The sequence below is a fragment of the Chelonia mydas genome, chromosome 7 (genome assembly GCF_015237465.2).
Source record: "Chelonia mydas isolate rCheMyd1 chromosome 7, rCheMyd1.pri.v2, whole genome shotgun sequence".
Lineage (NCBI taxonomy): Eukaryota > Metazoa > Chordata > Testudines > Cheloniidae > Chelonia > Chelonia mydas.
Window position 1 is genome coordinate 45,574,624 of NC_057853.1, and position 16,203 is coordinate 45,590,826.

At 58.1% G+C, this 16,203-nt stretch overlaps 1 protein-coding gene across 6 annotated transcripts in view; it reads left to right on the forward strand.

The window, feature by feature from the left end:
- The window catches only part of PARP3 (poly(ADP-ribose) polymerase family member 3), an 18,466-nt gene extending 5,782 nt beyond the window's left edge, over positions 1-12,684 (forward strand). For 4 of the 6 annotated variants that reach the window (XM_027824342.3, XM_007061872.4, XM_043550375.1 and 1 more), the window contains 10 exons: positions 136-345; positions 2,823-2,948; positions 6,140-6,331; positions 6,904-7,039; positions 7,884-8,110; positions 8,910-9,068; positions 9,773-9,859; positions 10,513-10,690; positions 11,712-11,858; positions 12,113-12,684. In XM_027824342.3, coding sequence (XP_027680143.1) covers positions 136-345; positions 2,823-2,948; positions 6,140-6,331; positions 6,904-7,039; positions 7,884-8,110; positions 8,910-9,068; positions 9,773-9,859; positions 10,513-10,690; positions 11,712-11,858; positions 12,113-12,282 — 1,632 coding nt within the window. In that variant the 3' untranslated portion in view covers positions 12,283-12,684. The remainder of the gene's footprint in view (positions 1-135; positions 346-2,822; positions 2,949-6,139; positions 6,332-6,903; positions 7,040-7,883; positions 8,111-8,909; positions 9,069-9,772; positions 9,860-10,512; positions 10,691-11,711; positions 11,859-12,112) is intronic. The other 2 variants (XM_027824343.3, XM_043550373.1) reach the window with 1 other exon arrangement.
- Positions 12,685-16,203: the final 3,519 nt, after the last annotated feature.

Below are 16,203 nucleotides of genomic sequence, written 5' to 3' on the forward strand. Positions count from 1 at the left end.
CTGCTAGTGTAGCTTTGGGATAATCCTGGGAACTGAGCAGGCTGCTGGCCTGCGACAGAGAACGGCCCCCTCACCCTCCATCCTGCCTCTGCAGGACATAAGTGACTCTAATGGAGGCCCTAATTCTTATTGCAGCAGGGTGGCCATCGCTGCAGGGGAGCAATGGCCCCCAAACGCAAGTCGCCTGCCAAGGCCCAGGCCCCAGCCCAGGACAAAAAGATGAAGCAGGAGCCGGAGGAGGACAGCATCCGCTCCACCATGGAGGCACTGAAGACCGCTCCCAAGGAGAAGCTCAAAGCCAAGATCGACTCTGCTTGCCAGCTGAGCAATGGCAGTGATGCCCAGGTATGAGTGAGGCTCAGGCAGCAGGGTCCCCTGGGGAGGAGGAGACGCCTTCCCACGTCACCTGGCCCCAGGGCCGGCCTTAGTGAAAATGGCGCCCTGGGATAACTTGTATTTTGGCGCCTCCCCCTTCCACCATCCCACCGGCTCCTACAGGTTCCCAGCCCCTCCCCCCCTCCCCGCCCCCATCACCTCTGGGCCATTACCTATACTTCATATGGAATGTCCACATGAAAGTCCATTCAATGTAGGTGGGCATCTCCCATGGTCCATTGTGAGTTAAGTGTCCCTTGATGAGCCACTTACTTTGACTAAAAGAACGAGGAGTCCTTGTGGCACCTTAGAGACTAACAAATTTATTTGGGCATAAGCTTTCGTGGGCTAAAACCCACTTCATCAGATGCATGGAGTAGAAAATACAGTAGAGAGGTATAAATACACAGCACGTGAAAAGATGGGAGTTGTTTTACCAAGTGGGGGATCAGTTGGTAAGGCAACTCCCATCTTTTCATATTCTGTGTGTTTATACCTCTGTACTGTATTTTCCACTCCATGCATCTGATAAAGTGGGTTCTAGCCAATGAAAGCATATGCCCAAATAGATTTGTTAGTCTCTAAGGTGCCACAAGGACTCCTCGTTCTTTTTGCTCATACAGACTAACACTGCTACCGCTCTGAAACCTGTTACTTTGACTAGTCCCTTCAAGATGTGTTGGCTAACTGCTCCTGGGGTAACGCTCACAAGGTAAACATATGAAATACAGGTATAGAGCCAATACTCGTAACTTCAAATACAAAAATGATGCATGCATAAACCTATTCAGCAAACCGTAACCTTTTCAAAGACATCTTACATGCCACATTTGGTACAAGATTTGTTGCAAATGTAACAGTGGTTGCAACAATGATCTACATGGTCATGTTTTAATCAGATAATGTCACAATGAGTAACTGCTACAACTAGCAAATTCCTAGGCCACTGTCAGCAGAAGCTCAGAAGTAAGGGTGGCATGGTACATGGTGTATTGCAGTGGTTCTCAAACTTTTGTACTGGTGACCTCTTTCACATAGCAAGCCTCTGAGTGCAACCCCCCCCCTTATAAATTAAAAACACTTGTTTGTATATTTAACACCATTATAATGCTGGAGTCAAAGCAGGGCTTGGGGTGGAGGCTGGCAAGTCGTGACCCCCCCATGTAATTACCTCACGACCCCCAGTTTGAGAACCCCTGGTGTACTGCCCCTTACTTCTGTGCTACTGTGGTGGCTTGTGGTGCCTGGCGCTTGGCCTGCGGCTCAAGGTGGGCTTTGCGCTGTCACGTGGCGGCTGCATCTTGCCAGAGCCCAGGGCCCTCCTGTAGCCCCTAGCCACTCCTGGCTCACCACAAGCATTTTTACAGGAAGTACCAAGCAGTAATAACAACAAGAATACGTGTGTGTGCGCGTGAGTGTGAGAGAGAGAGAGAGTGCCTGTGTGTGTGTGACTGTCTGTCGGGATTGTGTGAGAGACTGTGTGTGTTGGGGAGTGTGAGACTGTGTTGTCAGATCACCAGGCTGGGCTCAAATGTACGGACACACACACACACCCCAATCTGTGTTGGGGGACTGTAAGAGACAGAGTGTATGTGGGTGTGAGAGCTTGTGTGTGTGTGTGTTAGGAAAGTTTGAGAGACAGCGAGCCCACTGTCACTTTAAGTCTCCCCTCCCATTCCCCCCCCCCTTCATGTGCCGCCAGTGACCAGCCCCAGTCGTGCTGCTCTGGGTTCCCTGGGGCTGGGGCAGAGCTGGAGCCGCTGAGGAGCGAGTGAGGGAGGGGCCAGGGGGTTGGGGTCAGGGAGAAGCCCGTCAGCCCAGCGCAAGGGAGGAGACGGTGAAGAGAGGAGTCCGGCCACAACCAGCTAGTGGGAGGGCGAGCCCCTTGTGGTGCCCCCCTGGCTACAGTGTCCTGGGCGTGGGCCCCGTTTGCCTGGCCCTAAGGCCGGCCCTGCCTGGCCCTGAGGCTAAATGCTGGCGCTCAGAGAGCCCGCTGCATGAGCTCTGGGAAAGAAGTAAGTTCGTGGGTTGCGGCAGAGCTGCAAGGATTCGGTCCCTGGGAGCTGGTAAGCGCTCTGGCCTCCAGCGCTAGGCAGAGCTGAAAGAGCCTCTCCCCACCAGAACCCATCAGCTAATGCTGCTCTATGGGACAGTCCCAGGGATCCCAGCCCGAGGGAGTGCCTCCCTGTCTGACCCCAGCACAGAGCTCATTACTAACACTGCTCCACGGGACAGTCTTGGGGATCCCGGCCCCAGGGAGCCCCTCCGTGACCCTCCCAGTGCAGACCACGTTACTAACACTGCTCTACAGGACAGTCCTGGGGATCCTGGCCCCAGGGAGCCCCTCCCTGTCTGACCCCAGCACAGGCTGTCCCAGAGCAGTCGTGTAGCCATCCCTGCTCGAGGGGCCACTCGAGTTCACTGCTCCCCTGTGGTCTGTTGGGTAGATCCACGAGGATTACGACTGCATGTTGAACCAGACCAACATCGGGAACAACAACAACAAGTTCTACATCATCCAGCTCATCGCTCAGAATGGCAGCTACAGCTGCTGGAACCGTTGGGGTCGCGTGGTGAGTGTCCTGCTCCCTGCCCAGCCACTGCCACAGCTGGGCCAGTGCCTCTCTCTGCCAGCCTCCAGGGGGCGTTGTTACAGGATCTACCTCTGCTGCCATGAGGCCAAGGCCCAGCCAGGGCCACCCATCCTAGGGGACATGGCAGTAAGCTAAATCCAGGGCTGTTAGACACGGCACCTGCCTCCCGTGCAGAAGCTGGGTGTTTAAACTACATCCTTTACTTGCTGGCATTTGTTTGTTTATTTGTGTGCTTGCATTATGGCCCCCCTTCAAACACCGGCTCTCTCCTGGTTGCTTGCTCGCCGTGTTTGTTTGCCTTGGGTCCCATCAGATCCACGTGAAATGTGGTTCTGAAGCTCCATTTGTTGGTCGCACCCCCTGGAGCTGACCAGTGAGCTCCCCCACATCCCCCTGAGCTAAGTGGAAGCGCAGTTAGTGTCTGGGTTTTGTCCCCCCGCAGGGCACGAATGACACATGCTCTGTGCTTCCTGGAAGCTCTGGTCCGAACGCTGCTCCTTGGGAAGCTTATACTGAGCAGTGCAGAGTCCTAAATCATGACTCACCCTTTCCTCTTGTTGTTCGCCCCCCTCCCATCCCCACAGCACGTGGGATCCTCCATCCCCCTGAGGGGTCACGCCCTCTGCCACCCCTCACCCCACAGATCAAGTTTACCATCCCCACTTGCTGCACACAGGGGTCCCAAGCTCCCACCCCCTTCCCAAAGCACTGATCCACATGCTCTTATTTTCCCCCTGCCCCTATCCCCTTGGGTACTGGAGGTAATAGACCCCACAAAAGTCTCCGTGGGGAGACGCGGGGAGGGCACAGCACACCCTTCCCACTCCGGACAGGCCAGGGAAAGGGGGGCTGAAGCCACCGGGCATGTCCCCCTGAGAGGGGCTGATGTGGGTGTCTGGCTCCCTCTCCAAAAGGGACCTTTCAAGCTGTGAGCTCTGCAGGGGCTGTCTTGCTTTGCATGCAATACCCAGCACATTGGGGGATGGACACTGTCATGTAAACAGGTGATTTACATTGGCTGCCATAGTGAGATTCCCTCCCTGGCCACTAGGTGTCAGTCTCAACCCACTTCTAGTTCTAGGAACTCCCCTTGCTGATGTCAGTGTCATGGGGAGACAGTCCGGGCTGCAGCCAGTTTTAGCACCAGGGCTGTTAGCCTCAGCACCCTGAGCCCTGGTGACTCAGATCCCTGCTCGATGCTCCCAAGGAGGCCGAGCCATGCAAGGGACAGCCCAACCCAGTGCCTCACTGACAAGGTCCCAGGAGCTCTAGGGCTGTCCCTGCCCTAGTTTGCTTTACACTGTGCAGGTTGCAGCTGGTGTAGCTTTAACTTCCAGAAAAACAAGGCTCTGGTAGCCTGTAGTGACAGTGTGACAGACAGAGCAACTTCCTGCCCCACTTTGGGAGACCAGCCGATATTAGGTGTAGGCCAGGTTTGTGGATTGTTGTGAGCCCAGAGCTGTATGCACTTCGTGGGGAGAGGGTTACCGCAGCCCCTCCAGGAAGTGAAAACAGAATGGGATAGTCAGGGCAAATCACTCAGGTCATAACACCTCCAGAGAGGTACCACCTCCTGGGGACGCTCGCGTATACTAGTTCAAACTGGATTCTCCAGAGACCAACAGTCAAAAAAAGGGATAAGGATAAGTAGCCTGAGCCTAAACTGACTCAGGGCCTTTGTCCTGGTTCTGGATCTTAGATGGATTAACTTGTAACCGTGGGGAAAAGCCAACTGTGGGTTTTCAAGAAATTTACCAGTGCCTGGGCTGGAGTTGGGAGTGGTCTGTGGTAAGCTTTTAGCATGTGTGTGGGATCACCTATTGATTTAATACGTTATCTCTGTAATATTTTTACCCTGAGAATATATGTGCTTGCTTAGAAGGAGCTGTGTGGTAAGGTACAGCTGCTGCTGATACACTGGTCAGAGTTTTTGGAGAGAGAGCAAAGTGCAGGCGCAGGCCTGCTGGGCAGTCTGGCTTGCTGGGGATATTCCAGTGTAAAGCTATGCAGCTTTAAAGTCCCTGGTCAGGAGGGAGTGAGATGTGGGTCTCCGCCCAAGAGAGATGGTGGCTGATGGCCTCTTGGTGGGCCACAGAGAGGGTTACACATACATTTGCTCTGAAAATGTGACAAATGGTCGAGCTGAAGTACTCGTAAGAAGCTCACCTAATGGGCTGATGCTCTGGGGCAGAGTTAGGGTTGTCTGGTTGGGCAATTCCACACATTGCGTCATTTGAAGCATTTTTCAAATAAGAAATTAACTTCGCATGTCCAAGTTTTCCAGGGTTCTGGTTTGGTTTTGTCTTTTAAACTGCACTGGCAGCATTCTTTAAAGGCACCTTCCAAAAGGGTGAGTTGAACATCTGCTTAGCCCTGACTCCAGCCTAACAAAGGTTTTTAGCTGGGAATTTCCTCGTACTTCAAACACCTTTTCCAAACCTTGCTCCGCGACGAGGACTCTAGCAGAATTTGCAAAGCTGGGCAAGGATGGGCCCCAAGAATCCTGCCTCCCTGGACATCTGGGTTCCTTCCTCACCCTGCCTAGACCATCCCATGGAATCAAGCCCAGATAGGAGCCACCTGCTCCCAACATGGTTCTCTTGCCTGCTGCTTTCCTCTTTGTGGCTATTCTTGCAGGGGCATGGGGACTTGGCAAAGCGGGGGAAACCACTGTTAAGTAAACACTTCTTCCCATCCATTGCCCCAGGCAAAAAACTAGCCAAGGGCATTGCACTTTGGCAGGAAAATCCACCTCTGTCTGTAATGTCCCTAGTCTGACTTACCCAGGCTAGCCAGAAGAACCCTACCCTGGGATTTGAATATGAGTGTGGCATTTTGGGTGGCTTGGCAAAGCTGTGCATGCAGGAGAGTCAGAGTCGGGCTTAGCTGGAGAGCTAGTTAATTGGATTCATGTCCCAGGAAGATACATGCAGCCTGTGGAGACTACCCAGCATGCAGTGCATCCTTGTTGCCTTTATTAAATGGAGAATTGCAAGCTGGGGCCTGTAGTCTCCACAGGCTGCACCTGTGTGAAGGTGCGCACTGCTGCACTGTAGAGGCCAGCTGCAGCCCCAATCCAGGGGGAGCCCCGAGTTGAAGGGGAAGGTGAGCAGTGAACACAGGAACAGGGCATTGAGCCTGACCCTGCCACGGGTTTCTTTCATTCCTAGGGGGAGGTGGGGCAGTCGAAGCTCAGCCCCTTTCCTTCCCTGGAAGCCGCCAAGAAGGACTTTGAGAAGAAGTTCCGGGAGAAGACCAAGAACAGCTGGGCTGAGCGGGAGAACTTCGTGGCCCACCCTGGCAAGTACACCCTGATCGAGGTGCAGCACGGGGCCGAGGAGGAGCAGGAAGTGACCGTGAAGGTGTGTGACTGGGGGCCCCCGGGATAAGCCAGGCTGCCCCCACATGGAGCCCGGAAAACAGGAACCTGCCCGAGGCAGCTAGGGACATATGTGCCATGGGGCTGAGGGACTGGCACAACCCCGTTTGGAGACTTGGGGGAGCAGGGAAGGCAGTCCCCCTCGTGGCTGTGCAGTTGCAATGCAGGGGCCATGTCCTGAACTCCTGGCTTGGGTACGTGTCCGGCTGCTGCCCGAGAGCGCGACAGGAGCTGGTGGAAGCTTTGCCTCCATGAGGAGTGAGCGAGGGCCTCGGGGTTTGGCCCACAGGTGGCGAAGTGTCACATCCTGCTTCAGGTGACGGCCCCAGTTCACCCCCTCAGGGCAGCTCCCTGCTGGAGACAAACTTCCATTGGGCGGGGTGGCCGGGCAGGGCTGGGGGGATCCATTGCTGGCTCTGGGGAGCTTTTTCCCTGCAGCTGGCCTGGTGGCTGGCATAGCAACATTGGAATGCCCCATGGGGTGGGTGGGAATGTCCTCCGGAAGGGGAGCCCCTCTGCCTGTCGGAGCTAGAGCTCTCCTCTCCCCTCCCCCAGGTGGACAGCGTGGATGGAGGGAAGCGCACCAAGCAGAGGACGCTGCCCTGCAGCCTGGACAAGGCCACCCAGGAGCTGATCTCACTCATCTTCAGCAATGACATGTTCAAAGAGGCCATGCAGACCATGAATATCGGTACAGTGGGGAGCGGGGCCCTTGGGGCAGGGGGGAGGCAGCACACACCCCTGCACCATCAGCCCTGCTGCAGCCCGCGGCTCCTGCTCAGTGTTTCCGTTAGCTGTCTCCAGGGCTTGGTCAGAGGGGCCAGGCCATGGTGCTCTAGATCAGTGGTTTTCAAACTGTGGGTCATGATTCAGTACTGGGTCGCGGCCTGTAAAGCACTGGGTCATGGCAGCTCTGGTCTGCACCGCCGACCGGACCGTTAAAAGTCCCGTTGGCGGTCCTGCCCAGCTAAGGCAGACTAGTCCCTACCTGTTCTCACGCTGCGCCGCACCCTGGAAGCGGCCAGCAGCACATCCAGTTCCTAGGCGGTGGGGGGCGGCGCAATGGGAGTGGGGGGGGGGGGGGGGCCCGTGCCGGGAGGCGAGAGCCACGCGGAGTCACCTCGGAGCTGGACCTACTGCTGGCCGCTTCTGGGGTGCAGTGAGGTCCGCGGTGCCAGGACAGGCAGGAAGCCTGCCTTAGCACCCCTGCTGCGCTGCTGACCGGGAGCCGCCTGAGGTAAGCCTGCGCCCCAGCCCTGAGCCCCCCCAAAACTCAGAGCCCCCCCCGCACCCCAAACTCCTGATCCCTGGCCGCACCCCAGAGCCCACACCCACACCACAGAGCCCTGCCCCACTGCCCTGGGGGATGGGGGAGACTTGTATGAGCCCAGGGGTCTGTGTGTGGGATTGCCCTGGGGCCCCCGAGGGGAAGGGATCAGGCTCAGGTCTGAGGGGGGATGCAGGTGCCCCTACTGGCCGTCACCTAAGCCCTCCATTGCTTGTCTCCCCTCCCCATGCCTGTCTGCCTGCCCCAGACGTGAAGAAGATGCCGCTGGGGAAGCTTAGCAAGCAGCAGATTGCCAAGGGCTTTGAGGCCCTGGAGGCCATTGAGACGGCTCTGCAGGAGCAGCCGCTGCCTGGCAAGCAGCTGGAGGAGCTGTCGTCCCGCTTCTACACCATCATCCCCCACAGCTTCGGCCGCTCCAGGCCCTGCACCATAAACAAGCAGGAGATGGTCCAGGCCAAGAAGGACATGCTGCTGGTAAGGGCCCTGCCCGTGGCAGTTGGGCTGGGTCTGCACCATGCTGGCTCCTCCTGCTTGCTAGGGTGGGACCCCCCCCCCCCCCCAGTGCCTTGGTCAGGCCTCTCTCCCTTACAGCTTTCCTGCTGCCTGCCCAGTCTCCCAGATGGGAATGTTCTCCCTCCCCCTTGCCCTGGGCTGAGGCCGGCTGGATTTCCCTGGGGCCAGCAGTGCAGCGCCTCCTCCTGGCTGGGGGAAGGAGTTTCTGCTCCAGGACGGCGCTTGGGAAAGCTACCACCTTCACCCCTGCTGTTGCCATGGCGGTGACGTGGGGTGGTACTGTGCCATTTGCTTCCTTGGTCCTAGAAAGGGGCCGGAGTGCCCTGTGAGAGGGGGAAGAGGCCTGGCCCTGCATGGGGAAATAGCCACCCGGAGTCTGCGGCGTCTCCTTGTTGGTGTGTTTGCTGCTCTCCTGGGTGCCAGTGGGTTAGGGGGCATGGTGCTGCCCACCACCGCCCCAGCAGGGTGGCCCGCTGAAGAACGTGTGGGCAGTGTGCATCCAAACTCCCACGGGCGCTGCGGGCGAAAGGGCTTCTCCTTCCCCAGGTGTGTAAAACCAGACCCCTTTGGGGAGCCTCCGGGCAGGAGAGGGCAGGCTGAAGCCATGCTGCGAAGGGCAGCGGGGCATACAAACCTCAGCTGGGGTCACACCCACCCTTGGGCAAGCCGTCTCTGGACAGGAGGGGGAAGGAGCCTCCAGGGCTACTAAGGGGTTAAAGTGACCCACCCTTCCCATCAGCCCGGCTTGCTGCCTTGGTAGGTGCTAGCAGACATTGAACTGGCCCAGAGCCTGCAGGCGCAGAAGGAGAAGGAGGAAGAGGAGGTGAAGGTGGAGGAAGTGCCTCACCCGCTGGACAAGGACTATGAGCTTCTGAAGTGTGAGCTCACCCTGGTGGATCCGGCGTCCGAGGATTATCAGGTCTGGAGGGGCTGGCACATGCCAAGTGTCCTGGTGGAGGCAGCAGCTTGGACAGGGGAGCGATGTGGGGGTCACTAGCCCAGTGTGAGAGGGGTTGTGGGCTGTCACATCCCTGAGGGAATGCCTGGGGACACTGGGTCTTTTCTTCGGCACTTCTGTCTTGGTCTGTACAGTGCCAGCCCCGCCACCTGCATAGCACTTGTCTGGGATGGAGAGGAAGCTGCTTCCTCCAGGGGCCCAGCTGCCAGGCGGGATGTGTGTGCCCCCCTCCCCAGGATATCTCAGCACCCCATGGGCTCTCCAAACCGGGGAGGAGCCTGGGGTCGGTGAATTCGCCTCTCTCCCCAGGTCTAAGTGCCTCCAGAGCCTTGAGGGTTTCCGCTAGGGGAGCTGACAGGGCTGTGGGGGAGCCCAGGCCTGGTGATCTTGTCGGTCTGAGCTGGAGGTGCTGGAGGTGTTGGGAAGGGCAGTTCTGGGTGCGGAGGGAGCGAACGTGTTCCGTTGTCGTCATGCCAGAGGCTTCTCCAGCTCCAAGCAGAGAAACCTGCTCCTGTGGGGCAGGCCCCAACCCTGGGGCCCCGCGTGTGGACCTCTGTGATAGCCAGGGCAGGAGGGACGGGTGCCAGCACTGAGAGGGCGAGCAGAGGACTGCTCTTGCCTGCTCTCGCCCCAGGTGCCCCCCAATCACTCTGGTCTCCCCCCAGGTGATCCAGACCTACGTAGAGAAGACCGGGTCGAGCCACCGGAAGGTCAAGATCCTGAACATCTGGAAGGTGAAGAGGGAGGGAGAGGTGAGAGAACTAGTGCCCTGCCGCTCGCGGGCGCATGTGTCCATGGGCGCTCACTCCTTGGCCAGGTGGGGGAGAGTTCGGCACGCAGCAGCTCCCACTGGGCGCAAACAGCTGCTGGGTGCGGCGCCCGGCTCGGTGTCAGGCCCCAAGAGCCAGCGGCGCCCTGGCCGTGCAGCCATTGCAGCGCAGGCTCAGCCCCAGCAGCTTCCAGCTGCTCTGCCTGGGTTCAGCGCGGACCATTTAACTGTGCTCGGGGCAGGTCTCATCGGCCGGCACTCGTGGGTGCAGCGGAGGGAGGCTGATGGCAGTGGCTCAGAACTGATGTTGGCAACGGGTGAAGGTTTGACTGTAGATGGGGCCTCTGGCAGCCTGGGCAGAGGCCGAAGGCTACAGGGTCTCAGAGCTTCAGCTACCCTCCAGCCCCTCGGCTGCCTTCCCCAGGACAGCAGTGGGGGGAGTGGATACTGCTTTCGCTGGTCCCCACATCTGTCCTGTGGGCTGCAGGGCTGTAGATCCAGCCCCTTCCCCCAGCGCTGAGATTCCTTCTGCATCAGGGAGGTCATGGGCGGAGTCTCCTGGGGGTGCGAAGCATTTGCAGACATTGAGCCCCCGCTCTGTCTGGAGCTGAGGACTGCGCCTGTCCGGCTCTGCAGGGCGAGCGCATGAAGGCTCACGACCACCTGGAGAACCGGCGCCTGCTATGGCACGGCACCAACGTGGCTGTTGTCGCTGCCATCCTGAAGAGCGGCCTGCGCATCATGCCGCACTCCGGCGGGCGTGTGGGCAAGGGGCTTTACTTCGCTTCCGAGAATGGCAAGTCGATGGGATACGGTAAGGCCCGCGGCTGCCTGGTCTGGGTGCTCTCCCAGCCATCCACGCTTCCTCCCCCACCCCTCTCTGATCCCCTCCAGGCAAGGGGAGACACTGGCAGCCTCTGCAGGGCGAGTATCTGTCTGGGGACAGTGGAAAGCCCTGGCATTACATTCTCAGGGCCCCCTTTCTCTCTCCTGCCCCAGGCCTGCACCCTCCTGGATGGTGTGGCCCAGCTGTCAGTGCCAGCTGCAGCAGGGCTGAATATGACATGCCAGGGTGGTGGGATCCACAGACGAGGGTGAGAGCCAGAGGTTAGACTAAGGGAGCGTGAAGTGAGGAGAGCAGCTTCCCCCTCCTCTCAGGGCAGAGGAGAGCTCCTGGCTTCGGGGAGCAGGGCTCCCCAGCTTTCCAAGCAGCCTTAATAGGCCACAGCAGAGGAGTGATTGGAAGTACAGGGAGTGCTGCCCCACCCACAGCTCAGGGCGGGGCAAAGGGGCAGAACCAGCCAGGGCAATGGCAGCTGGGAGCACACCACACCTAGATGTATCCATGGCCCCCTCCTCCCCCAGCATTCCCTGCTTTGTCCCCTCCCGCCTCGCAGTCCTGCTCTTGGGGAGGATGGGGGACAGGAGTCGCTTTGGGACCCATCAGTGCCAGTCCTCAGCCCCTCAGGAGAGAGTGCTCTGGGTCACTGGCCAGGGGTGCTGGAACTGAGGGGGCCAGGGCCCCATCACTCTTTTCCGGCCGTAACAGCGAATAACGGGGGCGTGGGGGAGGGGGGAGAGGAGCGAGCAGGGGGTGGGGCCTCAGGGAGAAGGAGCAGTGTAGGGGTGGGGCTCCGGTTTGGGTGCTGGTGGCGCCCCCAACTTATAGGGAGCTTCCGCCACTCCTGCCACTGGCCTGCAGCCCCCAGTCCAGGAATTCAGTGCACTGCTGGGAAACGCTACAGGGCAGGCTGTGCCAGGTTGGCAGCCAGGCTGGGTATGGGAGTGGGCCTTGCAGCCAGCCTTAGCAGCACAGGCCGGTCTCTCCGCTCCAGTGAGCTGCACCTCCCAGCGGATCGGGATCATGTTCCTCAACGAGGTGGCCCTAGGCAAGGAGCATCGGATCACCCAGGACGACCCGTCGTTGTGCGAGGCCCCCCCGGGGTACGACAGCGTGATCGCCTGCGGCAAGACTGAGCCAGGTGAGTGTGCTCCCCAATCTGACCTCCCCGCTGGGGGCTGCTCCCCGCCTGTGGGGGTTCAGAATGGGAGGAGGCTGAAGGTGCTGGCAATGGGGGGGCACAACAGAAATAGGGGGGATTTGGAGCGGGAGATGGGGGGACGGTGGAGAGTGGGGGTTTGGCAATGGGATAAGTGGGGGTCTTGCAGAGCCTGTTGCTGGCAGTTCCTGGCCCAGCCCCATGCGCTAACCCCTTCCTTGTCCCACCCTCCCCAGACCCTGCTTGTGACCAGGAGCTGAAGATGGAGGGCAGGAAGGTGCTGGTGCCACAGGGGAAGCCCATCCCAGTGGCCAAGTACCGGGATTCCTACTTCAGCCAGAGCGAGTACCTGATCTACCGGGAGAGCCAGTGCCAGATCCGTTACCTGCTCCAGCTCCGCCTCTGAGGTGCTTCCCCGCAGGCCCGGCACCCCTCCAGCTCTGGGAGACGGTGGCCTGCTGTGCCGATGGCGACGATACCCCAGGGTGCCACCTGCAGCAGGGTTAGATGACAGCACTCAGTGGGCTGGCTGCGGGAGCGCCTCTGTTGCCTGCTGGCTCAGGATCCCTGAGTCCCACAGGCCTGGAGAGATGCTCTACAACGTGCCGTGAGATGCGTGGCTCCTGCACTCGGAGTCCCTGGGCCATGCTGCCTGGAGGAGAGGACTGGGGTGCAGCTGCCATAGCCAGTTAAACTCCCAACAGTCTCTGTTGGGGCCCTGGGGGACACTCCCGAGTGCTGGAGTCTGTGAGCCGCAGGGTGCTCTGAGGCCTTCTGTTACTGTAAATAAAAGCGTGTGCGGATTGCAGTCAGCTTTCCCCCCGTGTGTCACCCTGGCGCTGAAGAACTCAGCAGGGGTTGGATCCAGGGGCTGGCATGAGCCCGTCTCTGTGGCCTGCTCTTGCTCTCGGAGCTCTTGTCTGGGAGATCCCAGCAGAGGGGAAAGATCAAGGGACTCCCCTCCCTGTTTTCGAGAGGCCTAGGAAACAGGGCCTGCCACAGATTCCCCCCCGCCCCGGGAGATCTGCTCGCCCTGCACAGTGGCCTCAGGAGATGTGGCCTGGCTTGTAGGGATGGGGGTGCCCTACCCAGGAGACATGCTGTGGGTGAGGAGCTCAGGAGGGAGCGGCTGCTGATCAGGATCCCAGTGCAGCTTCCCAGGCACCTGCCAGCCAGGCTGGGGGAAGGTTGTTCTCTGGTCTCTCCCACAGAGAGAAAAGCAGGAACAGGGAGGAGGCTGGGGGGGGAGAAGTGGGGGGGGCACAATGGGGCATGGGATCAGCGGGCACCGAGAGAAACAGGAGGAGGAATTGGGGGTCAGACACAAGAGCAGGGAAGTGGGGCGGGGCTGACACACTCATCGCAGATCTCCGAGTCTGGTCTGAGGGGTTAATTTTTGCAAAGTAAACTAAAGAGACATATTCCCTTATCTAATCTGGCTACTTATATGGCTGCCATCACCATAGTATCCTGCATCCAGGCGGTAATTACTAGGTGAGAGAACAATAACAATCTATCTCGCTCTTCCTCGCTGGCCTGGTGGGGAAGAAGCTGGATTGGCTCACGGGGTTGTTCTGTTTGCGTGAGTGGAGTTCTGGGCGTCTGCGGGAAGATCTGACTGAGGGGAAACCACGGGCCCATCATCGGTGCAGGTAACTCGAGTTGTCCCTTGAAGGTTGTCCCACAGCGAGTGCCATCCACACCCACGAACCTGGAACTCCGATGGGATGGGCTGCAGCTCCTGTTAGCCCCACTCGCAATCACTCTGGGCATGGCTGTTCTCACTCGAGCCAGGCTAACTTGAGAGGGCATAGCTAACCCTGGTTAACTCTGCAGTACTAGCATGGCCTCTGTCTCAGCTGTGGTCCCAGCTGTGTCCCAGCCCAGGCCTGGTCTCATCTTCTACACAGGCAATTTCCAGAGTCTAGTGCCAGCCCCCAGGAAAGCTCCATCTGCACTGATGAGCTTCCCCTGGGTGGTAGAAGGTGGCTAGCCTGGCAGGTCCCGGAGGCTGAGGCCTGTCTCAGCCAGCCAGGGCCGGGTCCGTCAAGGGCTTGGAACTACAGGGCACAGGCTGTGAAGTGGACTCTGCTTAGTGGGAAGCCATTGCAGAGGAGGGTGGTGTAGCTATCCCTGGTCTAACAAGTTGCAGTAGCCCAGCTTTGGGCTCACAGATGCCTGAAGAGCAGGGTCAGGGCTGAAGCCACCAGGATGGGGCTCAGCATGCGGGATTTGTCACCAGGGATATCTGGGCCTGTTGAAGTCAATGACAAACCTCCCCTTGAGCTGGGAGAGCCAGGATTTCCCCCAGGCTGTGATGGCCTTGCCAGTCTACAGCAGCTGCCCTGGCTGGAGGGGGTGTTCCAGTGTGATGAGTTCTGTTCCAGGGAGCGGTGGGTAGCTGTACCTCACACCTTGTCCAGTGCCTCCCCTGGCCTGCCTGGAGCTGCTCTCACATCCTCCCACTGCCTGCCCCTCTGGCTCTCCAGGGCTGGGTGGCTTCTGGGGGAAGCAGAGCCAGGGAGACACCAGAGCCTCTTCTCACATTGTAAGGAGAGTGATCACTTTAGATAAGCTATTACCAGCAGGAGAGTGGGGTAGGGGGAGAGAAAACCTTTTGTAGTGGTAAACATCCATTTTTTTCATGCTTTGTGTGTATAAAAAGATCTTGTGTACTTTCCACAGTATGCATCCGATGAAGTGAGCTGTAGCTCACGAAAGCTTATGCTCAAATAAATTGATTAGTCTCTAATGTGCCACAAGTACTCCTTTTCTTTTTGCGAATACAGACTAACACGGCTGTTACTCTGAAACTTCTCTGCCGCAGCCAAGCATATGCGTGAGGGGCCTGCCATGGTGTTTGCATAGTGCATCCCTGTTGCCTTGTCTCTCTGCACAAGCACACCTGTGGGCGCAAGGCTGTGTCTATGTGCTGCTTCCCCTAGCAGCAGCCAAAGGGGCAGGTCCCCACTGACCAATCTGCGCTCAGTCCAGTTTTTGTGCTTAGGACATGGATGCTAACTGTGCTGTCGGAAGCCGGCTCCATACCCACTCTGTTCTGCCAGTGCCCCTCAATCCTGACCTGTACTCCCTTTTCCTATTGGCCCTGTAATTCTTTAATGAGAGCAAGTCCCTTCAGAGCAGTGGAACGAGATCATAACGCTAATTGCAGCTGGGTCCTAATTCAGATATAAGGACTGACACACCCTCTCTACCCCAGTAGGTCCCCCGTACCCTCTCTGTGTCAATATCATCGTGGCGTATAAGGCTGCTGGCTGTTCTTTTGCAACAAGTGGTGCCTTGGGCCTCCTGCCATCAGTTGCTTTGTTCCCTCGATAGCGTGACAGTGCTTGACAATGGGAGCAAAAATCTCGTCAGCCGCACCACCCGCCACCTCCTTGTTTGGCTCGCCAGCCAATCCAATCTTGGCCTCTGGCTCCTCTAGGGCCATAAAATCCAGAGATAAAACTCCCTGAGAATAATGGGTTCCCTTAAAAAAATATCTTGTAAACAAGCTAATGGCTGCAATGTAAACTCGCAAATAAGGAACCTCTCCTCGGCTCCCACTGGTGTGGGGCTAAATGTGTCTTTTCCTCCACCATGGGCCCTGAGACATGGGGGAGGAGGAACAGGTCTTGCTCTAGCCATTAAAGCCTCTGCTCTATAGAGAAGGGCTGATCCTTCTGGATGGCTCTGGAAGTCTTTTTTATTTAGATGTACTTGGGCCAGATCTTCAGCTAGTGGAAAAGGGTGTAGTCTGAAGTCAGGGCATGGCGCTCCAGCAATTCGCAGCAACTAAGGATCTGGCCTGGTTATTCACCTGATCCCAGGCTTCCTGCAGCTTCTCCCCCCCTGAAAACTGCGATCTCTGTTCTGGACAGCAGCTTCCCCTCTTGCCACCACCATGAACGAGGACTGAACCTGGGACCTTCACCTAAAGCGCAAGCCTCTCCCACTCCAGCTGGAGAGGTAATCATCAGCTGTGTGGCCGGTTGTTGCATTTGCTGGGCCAAGCCACTCAGGGGAGACATAATCACAGGCACTAAGCTAGTATATTTTGTGGGCGCTGCCACAGGGGTGTGGCTGGGTGGGGAGCCCTTGCCCCTTGGGCACGCCTGAGGAGTATGTATGACAACCTCCGCAAAGGACTTGGGTCCCAGGAAGCATTTGGCTTTGCTGAGGGAATAGGTATAAGAATGGTTGAGGGGGCAGGCAAAATGTCTCCAGCTGAAGCCCCCCCGCCGACGAGCAAGGCTGCAGCTTTCATAGCCCTCTTTGGCATTCATCCACTCTGGCCATGGGTTCTGCAAAACCAGATTGCTGTGTT